We start from the raw sequence: 12,966 nt of genomic DNA, 5'->3' as shown, positions 1-12,966 counted from the left end.
TGTGGAAATATAATAGACGTTTCTTATTCAAGTAGAGTGGGTGGCAATATCAGATAATATGCCCATTAGTTTACTATAACTAGCGTTAGCGTAATAACAATTTAGCATTATTTTCGGACATTTGTTCTTGCTACAGTGCGCAAATTTTGCCAATTAGCGAGTATGCGCTACATGACGCTAATTGCGCTCTCTCAAATTCAATGCGATGCCAATTAGTTTAATTAGCGTTAGCATAATTAGCGCGGTTTTCATACTTTTCTATCTAACTTACTATCTTCGTACTTATCATTCTCCAATAAAGTTTGTTGGTTTCAAAGAACTTTGTTCTAAAAAACAACCTGGTGCCAATTAGTTTAATTAGCGTTGTTTGAATTAGCGCGCTTTTGGACATTTTGTCCTTGCTACAAAGCAAGTATGCGTTAAATAGCGCTCTTTCGAAAACAATATAGCGCCAATAGTTTAATTAGCGTTAGCCTAATTTAGCGTGGTTTTTGGAGCGCATATGATTAGCTTTAATTAAGCTCTCTCAAAACAATATGGTGCCTATTTTTTAATTAGTGTTAGCGTTATTACCACAGTTTTTGTACTATTTTTCTTAATTAGCACTAATTGTACGAATTAGCGAACATCCGGTAGTAGTGCTATTGCGCTAATAGAGCGCGAAGGGAGACTTCTAAAATGAAATTATAGAAACAGCGCTAGCTAACACGCCAATTAACCACAATTGACGCGTTTTTCGGACTTTCTTTCTTGCTACAATTGTCCTCGTACTTCTCATTGTGTCCTAAATTTGCTATTAAACAACGCGATTTTCGAAGACAACGGTGCCATTTACCGTTGTTATCGAATATGCTTTAATAAACGCTAATTGTCCTAATTTAATACTTCGAAATAGCACAACATAATGCTAAATAGCGACAACGTGTGTTAATTAGCGTAGAGTCAATTAGTCAGGGCAAGTATGTTGTGAATGAAAATGCCGCGCAGAGTGTTTGTTAAAAGCTAAATTCCACTTGCTAAGGGTGTCAAATCTAATTTTTGAACACTTGACACCCTAAAGTTGCTTTTAACAAACATTCTGCACGAGATTGCATTGCTGCCCAGATTAAATGCGTTACCGCTAATGTGTGAATTAGCGAAAATTATGCTAATTAGCTAGTATGGGCTAAATGCGCTAATTAGTACTAATTGTGCTAACTAGTGCTAGTTGTGCTTATTAGCGATATACGCTAATTAGTGGTAATTGTGCTATTAGCGCTAATAGCGCGTGCGGGAGGCTTCAAAAATAAATTTTGAAATGATGCATCATATCGCTACGGCAATATGATATCGCTAATAGCGTTGCTATTAATACCCAATTTAGCATTGAATCATTTATATAGTGTTATTACATTATTTACATTATTTTTATATCGCTTTATTAGCGCTAATTAGAGCTCATCAGTGCTAATTGGCGATTACCGCTATAATACCGGTGATATTGCTAATTAGCGCTACTAGCGCTAATACCGAAGATGAAGAGCATCATATGACAGAAACTTAATGTAATAATACGTACCATTTGTGGCTTTCAGTGGAGTCGCTGCTACTCTGTAGCGTTTCTATTACAAAGTCATACTCCGTTTCATTTACGATAGCGGCTATGACCGACCCAATATTATGACAATATTCAGCCGCATGCGAATATGTGAGAAATTGGTTTACAAATAAGAAACATTCTTCTTTATGCAATCTCCAGGATGAATTGGCACATCCTGCTACAGAAAAAAACAACAACAAACAAACAAACAAAAAACCGATAAAAACAAGTAAACATAATGGCCAATAAACAAAGTATAAACAGAATATCAATGACCGCACAATTTTAGAGTCTTAATGGTCATGGAGAAAAATGAAGCAAGAAAGATATACCGTATCTACGACGTATAGAGATTATCCCATACTCGAAATTAATAGATGACAGTAAACAAATAATTGTATAATTATTTACATATTTTGAAGGAAATGCATTGTGATATGGTACAATTTACATATGACAGAAAGGACAGAAAGATTTGAGCCAGGTATACCAACTTGGTGTGGGGAACAAGACAAAGACAAGATAAAAACTAATGAACTAAATTAGTTTTTATCTTGTCTTTGTCTTGTTCCCCACACCAAGTTGGTGTGCCTGGCTCAAATCTTTCTATTTTTATACATTCTAGTTATCCTCTTGTATCATCATTTGATCCTTGGTGTGTTTTGTATCTCGTCCGTTGGAGGCACCATTACCTACTATATATGCTACTTTTATATATGACAGCAAAATCTTACCATCTTTGACTACTTTTTAGTAGTCTACACTGAATGAAAGTGATATCATCAGTATGTGGTTTATGTTAGCTCTATTTTAATAGCTATCATGTTAAAGATTTTCATGGTAAAAAAGATTCCTCTGCAGGCGAGTAAAAAAGTGAATTAGGGCAAAAAGCCAACTTTTCAGTTTTTAACTTTATATTTACACTATTCATAATATTTAAAAGATCAGTAAAGGATCAGAAACTGACAAACCTGATTTGCATTCTTCCTTCTGTTGTCTTAGTGCTGTTCAGTTGAAAATATATTTCAGTGTCATAATAAGTGTTCTGCATATTGCCTGAACATTATTGAATGAAAGTGTATACTCATGCTGCTTTTAAAAATGCTATAAATTGACGTCAAATTTCATTTGATTTGAGTATGATATAGTTTTTACATGTGTTGTTTGAAAGACAAAGGTGCTGTGTTTGTGTGATCGTTGAGAGGTGCCGTGAAGGCAATCCACATATGATGTCACGAGTCAACTGTTAATACATACTGACTGATCCTCGTACATGTAATGTTTCTGTTACTTTATTGTACTTGCTACTTATAAACACTTTTTAAATATTTTTACATTAATTTGCCTGGTTAATGTATATAAGTGATATTCAAGAGGGGTTCCGTGTTGTCTTGTTTCTGTTTTTACTTGTTTTTTTTTTTTCTTGTGTAAATATCTAAACCTATATATTATTCAATGTAAAGGTGATGCATTGTCTTTCAGGCCTTTGGCTTTGTAATGCATGTACTTCATCACATCGCTATTTTCCACATTGCTTATCTCTGTTGTTATGCTATTTATATATGTATTGATGATGATGAAAATAAAATGAATGAATGAATGAATGAGTAGTGTATATGCCACATTAAGTATACTAAACCTTGTGTGAAAAGATACCTTGTAATTGTCGGATTTGTATTATTCCTACACGGTCACCATCGCGAAAACTCACGGGACCCTGCGGAAATAACACATGATAATTATTTATATACATTATGCACTGCCTAAAATAGTTATAGCTAACGAACACCAACACATTACGGAAACCTTGACATTGGGGAGAAAATGAAGCTAAAGTGACATGTAGTCTTTAACATCGTGTTCACCGTACATGTACAAATGGAACAAATGTTACTTATTAAGGTCCTGATGAATTTTTCATGTTTAATAAATACCGTAACTGTAACCCGGGGGGGGGTGAGGGGCATATCATCAATTTTGATGGGTATGCTCCGAAGAATTTGGGGTGGTGGGTTTTTCGGAACTAGGAACGGTCAAAATCAAGGGTCTTTCTTGGCTATCTGGTTGAAAATTGTTTGGAAAAAAACAGTTGAAATGTGTGGAATAAGCAAAATATGGGTCTTTTAGCAGGGTCGAATGATCAAAATCGGGGGGTCTTTCAGCGCTCTGTTTTGTTAAAATTAAGGGGTAATTCGGTGCTTCGCGATCCAAAACAAGGGTCTTTTCGGGGGAGCATACCCATAATCAATTGTTCTTAGTGCCCCCCCCGGTCAAGGGCCAGTTGACATGACATGGGAGGGGGCTGGTTGCCTGGTTGGCAACTTAGCAATTTGCCGGTTTGCATCATTTCAGCCCAGTGGTGTAGTATATAGGTCCCGTACGTGTATTTGTTATGAGTGACTGTATATATTTAAGTTTCTCCTCTGACCTGCAATTGTTACTATTTTGGCTCATGATAAAAGTAAATTCTGGTGTAAAACAGACCGACAGGAAAATTGCACACGGGCAATTTTGCCGTGGATCGGATGTGGGTATTCTCTGCCTGAGACGCTACTGAAAAAAGCACCATTGATTTATTCCCCAGTTAAGTTATATTTTCATAGATATAGTGCAGGGAGTCCGTTGTAGTGTTTTTCAAAGAAATGCTCTTTTTATTCTGGTTCTGGCTTATAAAGAGAGTTATATATAATTTCATACCGACACTCCAGTAAATCTTGTTTTATTCAGTAATTTAAAGAAGATTTTCCCCATTTCTGTGTCGTCGTAGGTGAAATCTTCCAATCGCCGTCCTTCTGTTTTAAGAACTGGTACAGCTTTATCAAGCATCAGTGCGATAGCCCATGTAGCATCGTAACCAAACGGATTATCGTTGTGCCATACGTAATCGGACCATTTTGGAGCTCTCATGTAATCGTTTAACATCTCTACGTATTGGGCAGCAGTCTGTTGAGAAAGAGGGAAAGCAGGCAGGTCGAAAATAAGAAAGAAAAAACAAAAGAAAATGAAGAATATAAAGAAAGAAAACATGCATTTAAAGCCTGTAATAGCATTGACTAAAAATATACTATTATTTTAAGGAAGAACATCATAAAGACGCTGTTGAACCATGGCTGCAAAATTAAACGTGTATGTGAGTCTTTGAATCAGCAAATAAAAGCAATATTAGTTTTGTCAAACAATAGATTTGCTCTGGTCAAGCTTGATGGTATTAGAATTTACTGACATTACAACAAATGAAACACGATTTACAGATGGTGGTTCCTGAGTATTCTCAACCATGTGTCTGAAGAGTTAGAATATCAAAGATCATTATGAAGCTTCCTGACAAGCAATACCAATAAATGTAGTATCACTGAGATACGCTCATCATCCCACTCACCAGCACTGTAAACATCTAATACTTCAGTAGGTTTTCCAAGTAGTGGCACCAATAATAAAGAAACCCAGCGAGTTTTTTAAGGGCTCTGTAACGCAACATTGTGTGAGTAATAAATCTAATGACATACTTTAAGTGTATGTAGCTGGGAGAAAAGATCATCAAATGAACATTTTGACTTTTCGTATTAATATTATAACATGTATAATATTACGAAGTTTCCCAACGGACGAAAAACATTTAGATCTTTTGGGAAGCTTCGTGTAAACTTCTCAAAAAGTTTGGAAAGCTTTTCAGGCATCTATATCTCAGATTATTTGTGATATCTTCATATCGTGTTGCATATGAATGGACAGCTAATTTATTTTCCTTCACACCACGTTTGTAACAATCATCTTTTCACGGCTCAGTGCACGTCTTGTAAATGTAGTGGTATCTCAAACATCAAATCAAATTGGCCATTATTCTGCGCAGCAAGCTGCAATCCCATATCATCACAATCTAATACAATCCTCCAATATGACAACACTCGCCTCCACAGAGCCAGCGCAAGAATGGAATGGCCTTCCTCCAGCCCAGTCTTAACCCGCTTGAACACTTGTGGGACTAGCTTGGGCGTGCTGGGCGTGCCAGAGTAGTCAATACAACCACATTGAATGACCTGCGACAAATCCTGGTTGAAGAATGAAATGCTTTCCCTGCACTGCAATGTGTGACCAGGCTGGTGAGTAGCATGAGGAGGAGGTGCCAGGCTATTGTCGCTGTATATGGGTTTTCCAACCACAAAATAATGTGGTGTCATTGTAAAGGGGAATACATTAGCTGTCCATTGATATACAACACGACATGAACATGTCGCAAATAATCTGAGATATAGATGCTTGAAAAAACTTTCCAAACTTTTGTTGAGGAGTTTATATCTTCAAAACAAAAGGTCAAACTTTTCATATGATGGTCGGCTTTTCATCCAAGCTGCATACACTTTTTACACTTAAAAGTACGTAGCATTCAGTCTACATAGTTTACTTCCAGGACTATTAAAAGACAAAAATGTGAATTGTTTAATAATTTGCCATAAAATGTGTATATCGCGAATTAGAAGGACATAACCTCGTATTCAGATTGCAATTTGGTGTGTCTGATGCCCGGGTGTGATGTGCTTAGGTGCCACCAAAATACTGTGCAAAGGTGGGTGACCATGACCTTAAACTATCGTGGAGAAGAAAGCAGTTCTCCCACAAATCAGATCGCACGAACCATTTCAGTCAGGGTATAAAGAATGACACAACACCGAGAGAGCCATGACTTAGACCGACATATTGAACGTGATTTACAAAAATAAAACCTCGTCTGTTCTAGGTCTCTAGTGGAGTACCGGAAAAAAAAATAAGGTGCAAAATCTAAAGCGGGACAATGATACGCACGAATATTTACCATATTAATTCTAAAACGTTCAATGTTGGAACGAGGGGACTATCCCTTTCCCCAGTCTGTATGTCAGTTTTGTTTGCTGACAGTAAATTTCCCCCGGACAAAAGTGGGGTTACATGCCCTTCGGCTTCCTTTTTACACACGCCATTGGCCACTGGCTTACCATTAGGGTGGGGCTGGTGTTTAAGTTGTATTTCAACCAGAGTAATACTTACAATATTTGCAACAGTCAATTCAGGGCTGGTACTTAGTTGCAAACTCTCCGTAGAGATATAGTGTGAACTTCGAGCAGCTTTACGCATTTCTTCCAATGTGCAATGCACTAAGTCGTCTTGTTCTTCCCACCATTTTTGTGCATACCATCCTACTAACAACCACACGTAACCATCACCAACCAGGTTGTTTTTGTAAGCCTATAAAAGATTTTCAGCAGCAAAAATAAATCAAATCAATATATCATCGTTGGGCGGGGAAACCCGCATAATATTATTTCAAAGTTGAATTGCGTGAGTAAAAAACTGTTCAAAGTTAACAGGAGTTACATAGAAAAAACTGTTCAAAGTTAACAGAAGTTACATTGGAAATGGCCATCATTTATGTATATTTTTCAAACACAAAAAAAATGTGATAATTTGTTCCCCAAAACGGAATGCGATGGGCCTGGAGGAAAAAAAACTTGTTTTTGTTCAGCTTAATACATGCAAAACGTGGACTTAATTCCAATAAAAACTTTTCTGGGTTTATTTAAACTGCTAAACATGAAAAAGTGGTCCCTTTGTTAAGGGGTACCACACCCCTCAATAAATTTGTGTCTATTTTTGCATTTTTCTCAAAAACTAATAACACAGTGGTAACAAAGTTATGTATATTATAGGGGCAAGGAATCCAATTACTACACTGGAATTTCAGTGACCCAAGACAAGCGGTTTGTTATTTATGATCAGAAATAAGGTACCGCTAGGATGTACCTCGTTTCCTATCATGTATACTGAACCGCTTGTCTTGAGTCACTGAAATTTCAGTGTAGTAATTGGATATCTTGCCCCAATAATATACATAACTTTTGTTACCAGTGTATAATTATTTTTTGAGAAAAATGCAAAAATAGTCACAAATTTACCATATGGGTGTAGTACCCCCTTAATTGTTCTTTATAATTTAAACATTCTTTGATACATTTAACACCCCCCCCCAAAAAAAAAAAAAATTAGGTTGACTTTTTGTCAAGGGGGAGTGGGTACGTGCAAGACTGATCTCTATTTGAATTTGATTTACCTCACATAGAACACGTCTTGCTTTTGTAGAATACATATTTACGGTTATAATCTTGGCATCAACAGCCTGTAAATAAAACAAAAAGGGGAAAGAATTATATTTAAAAGTAGCATAAAACTCACTGGACACAAATAATTTTTATTTACACACAAAAAAATATGTTTATTGTACTTTTTGGAAACGTGATGTCATAATTCTTTACTTACAAATTTTAAATCATACCTTATTTTCATCCTCATGTGGCAATAATTGGACGCAGTTTTCGGAGTCAAATTTTGATTTGTTTCTTATCAGGGAAATATCTCCTGCGAGAATTTGCATGTAGAATGTAAACACGTCAACGTACGTACGATTTTTGTATAACATTCCCCAATTTTGAATATTGGATAAACCCCCACCTACCATTCCAGATTTGTTGTTGGTGTTATTCTGAACCCAAACTCCAATAGTATAGTAATTAGTAGTTGCCTTTCACTTTTGCCGGTCTCGAAGAAACCTTTATAATTATTTTTACTCAGGTATACGACCCTATTACATTTACAAAAAAGCCCCTGAATAATATTGACCAGCGTACATGTAAGCTTAATATAAATGCAATTGTAATATTGTCAAGAGCATTGTGGCTTGGCGTAATGCGTTTTATATTATGCATTTTCTAAATTGCTCAATCTGTTTTATTTATTTGATCAATATATAATAGACAAACGAGTCGAACCATATAAGACCAATTTTGAAAGTGGTTTGAGTAGATGAACTGCTGATGCATGATATTTGCCTTTGGGTATGACCGTGACATACAGAAATAGTAAAAAAAAATATGTGCGTTTGGCTCAAATCATTCAATAGTATGCTTGTCTTATTTAATTATAATGTTGCAGCTAGCACTGTAACTTCATAATAAAACAAACGTGTAAATTTAATTTCAGTCATTCAGCAGCTTTCAGAGTTCAGAGTAAAACCTTAGTAAATCTTAGAAGTCAACCAGTTTTAACCATTTGATAATAATAATGATAATAATAATGAAAAGAATAAGGATAATAATAATAGTAATAATAACACTAACAATAATAATAATAATAATAATAATAATAATAATAATAATAATAATAATAATAATAATAATAAAAATAATAATAATAATAATAATCAATATCAATATATCAATATATATTTTATTAACATTCACCAAACAAACTGGTATAGTTAATATTTACAAATACAAATATTTACAATTGAAATTGCAATATTAAAGTTACAAGTACAAATATTTACAATTATAGAAGAAATATAAATTAGTCTTAATAATAATAGACAATATTAATAGTGGCGCTCAAGTCCATGCTGCTCTAAGCCCAAATGGGAACTTTGTTATTATCTATAAGTCCATGTTCGTTCGTGAATCAAAAGCTGATTTGACGAATTTGGTTATTGGAGTAATACTGTCAAAATCACTTGCACTCATTATAAGTTTGAAAATGTCAGTGTCTACCATACCATCTATATCATACATTCCATGTATTGTAGATAATAAATCTTGGCGAGGGTTGGTATAGAAAGGACATATCATTACAAAATGAAATTCATCCTCCACCTTATTTAAATTACAAAGTGTACAAATTCTATTCTCTGGATTAATTTTTGGAGAGAAGTGACGCCCTTTTCGATCATGAGATTATGTGCGCTTATTCTTAATTTACAGAATGCAGCCCTGGAAGATCTTTTAGCGATAATAACATAATTTTCTGCACTGAAAGAATTTTTGAATGTACAATATGTTCTGAGTTTAGGACTAAAATTATTAATATGATTAACCCAAAGATTGTTATAGACGATTTGAAGTTTAGATACAATAATTTCATTAAAATTGGAAGCGGTGATCGTATTTGGTTTATCCCAAATGTCAATCCTATTGATAAGGCTAAATATATTTTTTATACCTGTCGACCATTATTAGTACACACTAACTTTCTGTTATCTACAAGTGCTTGAATTACAAGAGAATCATTACCATTCATACATTTTTCGTTTAGCTTCCACCAGTATTTTACAGATAAAGAAAGCATAGTTGTGAGCAGTGGAAAACTACCTAATTCGCCTCTTACTGCATTGTTAGTGGATTTTTTATGAACTCCGAGTATAATAATAATAATATCTTTTGGATTATTGGTTTTGGCAAAACGTTTTAATAACACGAAATGTCGGGGTATTTAAAGGTCATGAAAACGTTTTAAAACGTTTTGTATGAAAACGCACTACATAATTATACAAAAATATTTGTAAAATGTTTTAATAATATTATGTTAGAATATTTTTTGCAAATATTTTTTGCCAACTATTTTGTCAACACTTAAATAACATTATGTTACTAACATGAAAGTTCATCTGTGTTGGTAGACTTCATAATTGTATATTTAAACTTATGATCTCAACACAAAATTAAGACGTACCTCAAATTTTCGGTCACAACTTTGACCTTCATCTGGAGACTGGCAACCCAAGTTTGGGATCAGTGACCTTTTGGACACTTGACCCCAAAACCCGGTCGTACACTCTGGGTAACCTGTATCGGCCCCCGTCGCGGTTGAGAGATGGTTGGTTGACTCTGATGTAAATTGACTCCTTCACACCCCTTTCAAAGTATCTAGCGTCCCGGTCGAGGATTACGCGGAGGAGTTTACGAATCACTTGAACTCAATCGATCCGGACATCAAGTTCACGACAGAAGGCGAGGAAAATAGGTCACTCGCATTCCTCGACACTCATACAGTCATCCAAGAGGACGGTACGCTAAAAATCAAAATCTATAGGAAACCGACCCACACGGATCAATACTTGAACTTTGATTCAAATCATCCTGTCCAGCATAAACTGGGTGTAATCCAGACTCTTCACCACAGAGCGGACAGTATCATATCTGAGCAAGAGGACATAGCGGAGGAGAAATCGCACATTAACAGTGCATTAAAGAAGTGCGGTTATCCGAACTGGTCCTTTGGCAAAGCTAAGAAAGCAAAAGAAGGGAAGTCTAAGAACAGTAACCTGAAAATTACAAACGTTGAGACAAAAGGACAAGTAGTTTTGCCCTACGTTAAAGGAACTTCCGAAGCCTTACGAAGAATCTTCGGCACCTACGGCATCAGAGTTTGTTTTAAACCCACTCAAACTCTGAGGCAGCTACTTGTCTCACCTAAAGACAAAACTGAGAAGAAAGACATTACCGGACCAATTTATTACATCCCCTGTCAGGGGAAAACCCTGCGGGGCCAGTGTTCAGAATCTTACATTGGTGAGACTGAAAGATCTTTGAAAACCAGATTCTCAGAACACCGTCGTCCGAGTACTACCTCGTCGGAAGTCTCCCAGCACATCCACATTGAATCCCCGGCCACCAAGTTGATTTGGATGAGGTCAAAATCCTCGACCGGGACGCTAGATACTTTGAAAGGGGTGTGAAGGAGTCAATTTACATCAGAGTCAACCAACCATCTCTCAACCGCGACGGGGGCCGATACAAGTTACCCAGAGTGTACGACCGGGTTTTGGGGTCAAGTGTCCAAAAGGTCACTGATCCCAAACTTGGGTTGCCAGTCTCCAGATGAAGGTCAAAGTTGTGACCGAAAATTTGAGGTACGTCTTAATTTTGTGTTGAGATCATAAGTTTAAATATACAATTAAAAACATTATGTTAGAATATTTGCAGTAAGTTATCATCAAATGTTTTTGAATGTTTTGAAAACGTTTTATACCCTTTATATACCGTTTATATAACCCGACATTTAAACGTTTCCTGGCAGCTTTTTCTAACCTTTTGCGAATGATGTTGAAAATGTTTTGTGTTTGCTGGGTATCCACCGAGAATAGTATAAAATAAGTATAACAATATCTTAGGAAGACCTTTTAAGATTTACCTTTTTGTTTTTCGTCCGGAGGAATGTTATGATATTTTTTTGTTGCTATATGTAGTAGTAATCTTTTTTAACACTTTTGTTTGGAAAACGATATTAGGGCTTTTTATTTGACGGTTTTTAGGGTTAGAGTATTACAAAAACTTATTTAAAATGATTCATGTTAATATTTTTGTTTAATCAGAATAATTGACTGAATGGTTATACTTGAAAATTGAAAAACAAATGGACCCACTTCAGAAAAGATCCGGGCGGGACGAGAAATAAAAAATATACATCATATGGCCTTTTGTACCGAGCGAGTCTTAAAGAACTGTACTCTCTAAAGATACTTCTTAATCTGTGAAGGTCGAAGAATTGCACGCACAGGAAAACATGAGTGCTTTATTAAATCAACTGAATAAGTAGCTTTTACATGCTTTTTGAAAAATTAACCTCTTGATTACTAAACTGCAGTACAGTGGCGTACCCAGGACCTTTATAGAGGGGGACAATGGTAAACACCATGACTGGTAAAGGCACCTTTCAAGGCTGAAAACTTTGTCAAAATAAACGTGTATCCATGCATATTATAAAGGTCCAGATTTACTAAATTGGATCGGTCGCCATATGAACATGATGAACAGTAAGCTTTAGTTAAATGACGTGGATTGGGTTTTCTTAATAAGAAATTGAACTAGAATAAATTACTGTTATTCCCTCATCTCCTCCCCGTAAAGTGCACAAGTGACTCTAGTCAGACTTACCTTAAGATTTTGAATTTGATGTGAAGGATCATCCGAAGCGAATGTTTCTGATGACAGAATCGTGATATTGGCATTGTGGAGTTCTCCAATGAGATGGTCAACCGTCTGAGAAATATATTGGAAGAGATAGAAATTAAGAGCTGAAATAGAGGATACCACCTGGTGGAACAAGCAAATTAATGACATTGTTAAAAAGCAAACAACAAATAATTAAAGTAGATTTTAGCAGTATGTAGCCAACTTAGTGCACTTTACCTCACAATAAAGGACCCCTTTGGGCTATTTTGAACAGTTTTGTAACATGCAACAGCAGTCCTTTTGTTATAATACTTGTCTTTCTTATTTAGTCCTTCATGGACATTTTTAACCCAAAAGGTGGAATTGTTTTGAAGGGAAGTTTTTGCGGGGTGCGTGAGTGCTTGTGGCGGAACAGTCATTTTCTCCAAAGCAGTAGGCCAATCGAGATATTACATCTTGACGAAGGCCAAGTAAGATATTACAATTTGTGTGAGCGTTAGTATATCGATATTGAATTATTTATTCCGTTTGCATAACCAAAGGCGCATTCAGTTACTATGACAATTTAATTGTATTATATACAGTTGAATGTTTTCAGTCAGGTTAATTTAAGATCAAGGTCTTTGTACTTTGGAG

At 35.6% G+C, this 12,966-nt stretch overlaps 1 protein-coding gene across 1 annotated transcript in view; it reads right to left on the bottom strand.

The window, feature by feature from the left end:
* Positions 1-12,966, bottom strand: part of LOC140152007 (gamma-aminobutyric acid type B receptor subunit 2-like) — a 43,169-nt gene that overhangs the window by 16,729 nt on the left and 13,474 nt on the right. The window contains 6 exon segments of the mRNA XM_072174308.1: positions 2,314-2,342; positions 3,219-3,296; positions 4,277-4,522; positions 6,602-6,799; positions 7,662-7,727; positions 12,313-12,417. Coding sequence (XP_072030409.1) covers positions 2,314-2,342; positions 3,219-3,296; positions 4,277-4,522; positions 6,602-6,799; positions 7,662-7,727; positions 12,313-12,417 — 722 coding nt within the window.

Source organism: Amphiura filiformis, chromosome 5 (assembly GCF_039555335.1).
Source record: "Amphiura filiformis chromosome 5, Afil_fr2py, whole genome shotgun sequence".
Classification (NCBI taxonomy): domain Eukaryota; kingdom Metazoa; phylum Echinodermata; class Ophiuroidea; order Amphilepidida; family Amphiuridae; genus Amphiura; species Amphiura filiformis.
This window is presented reverse-complemented; position numbering and strand designations above follow the sequence as displayed.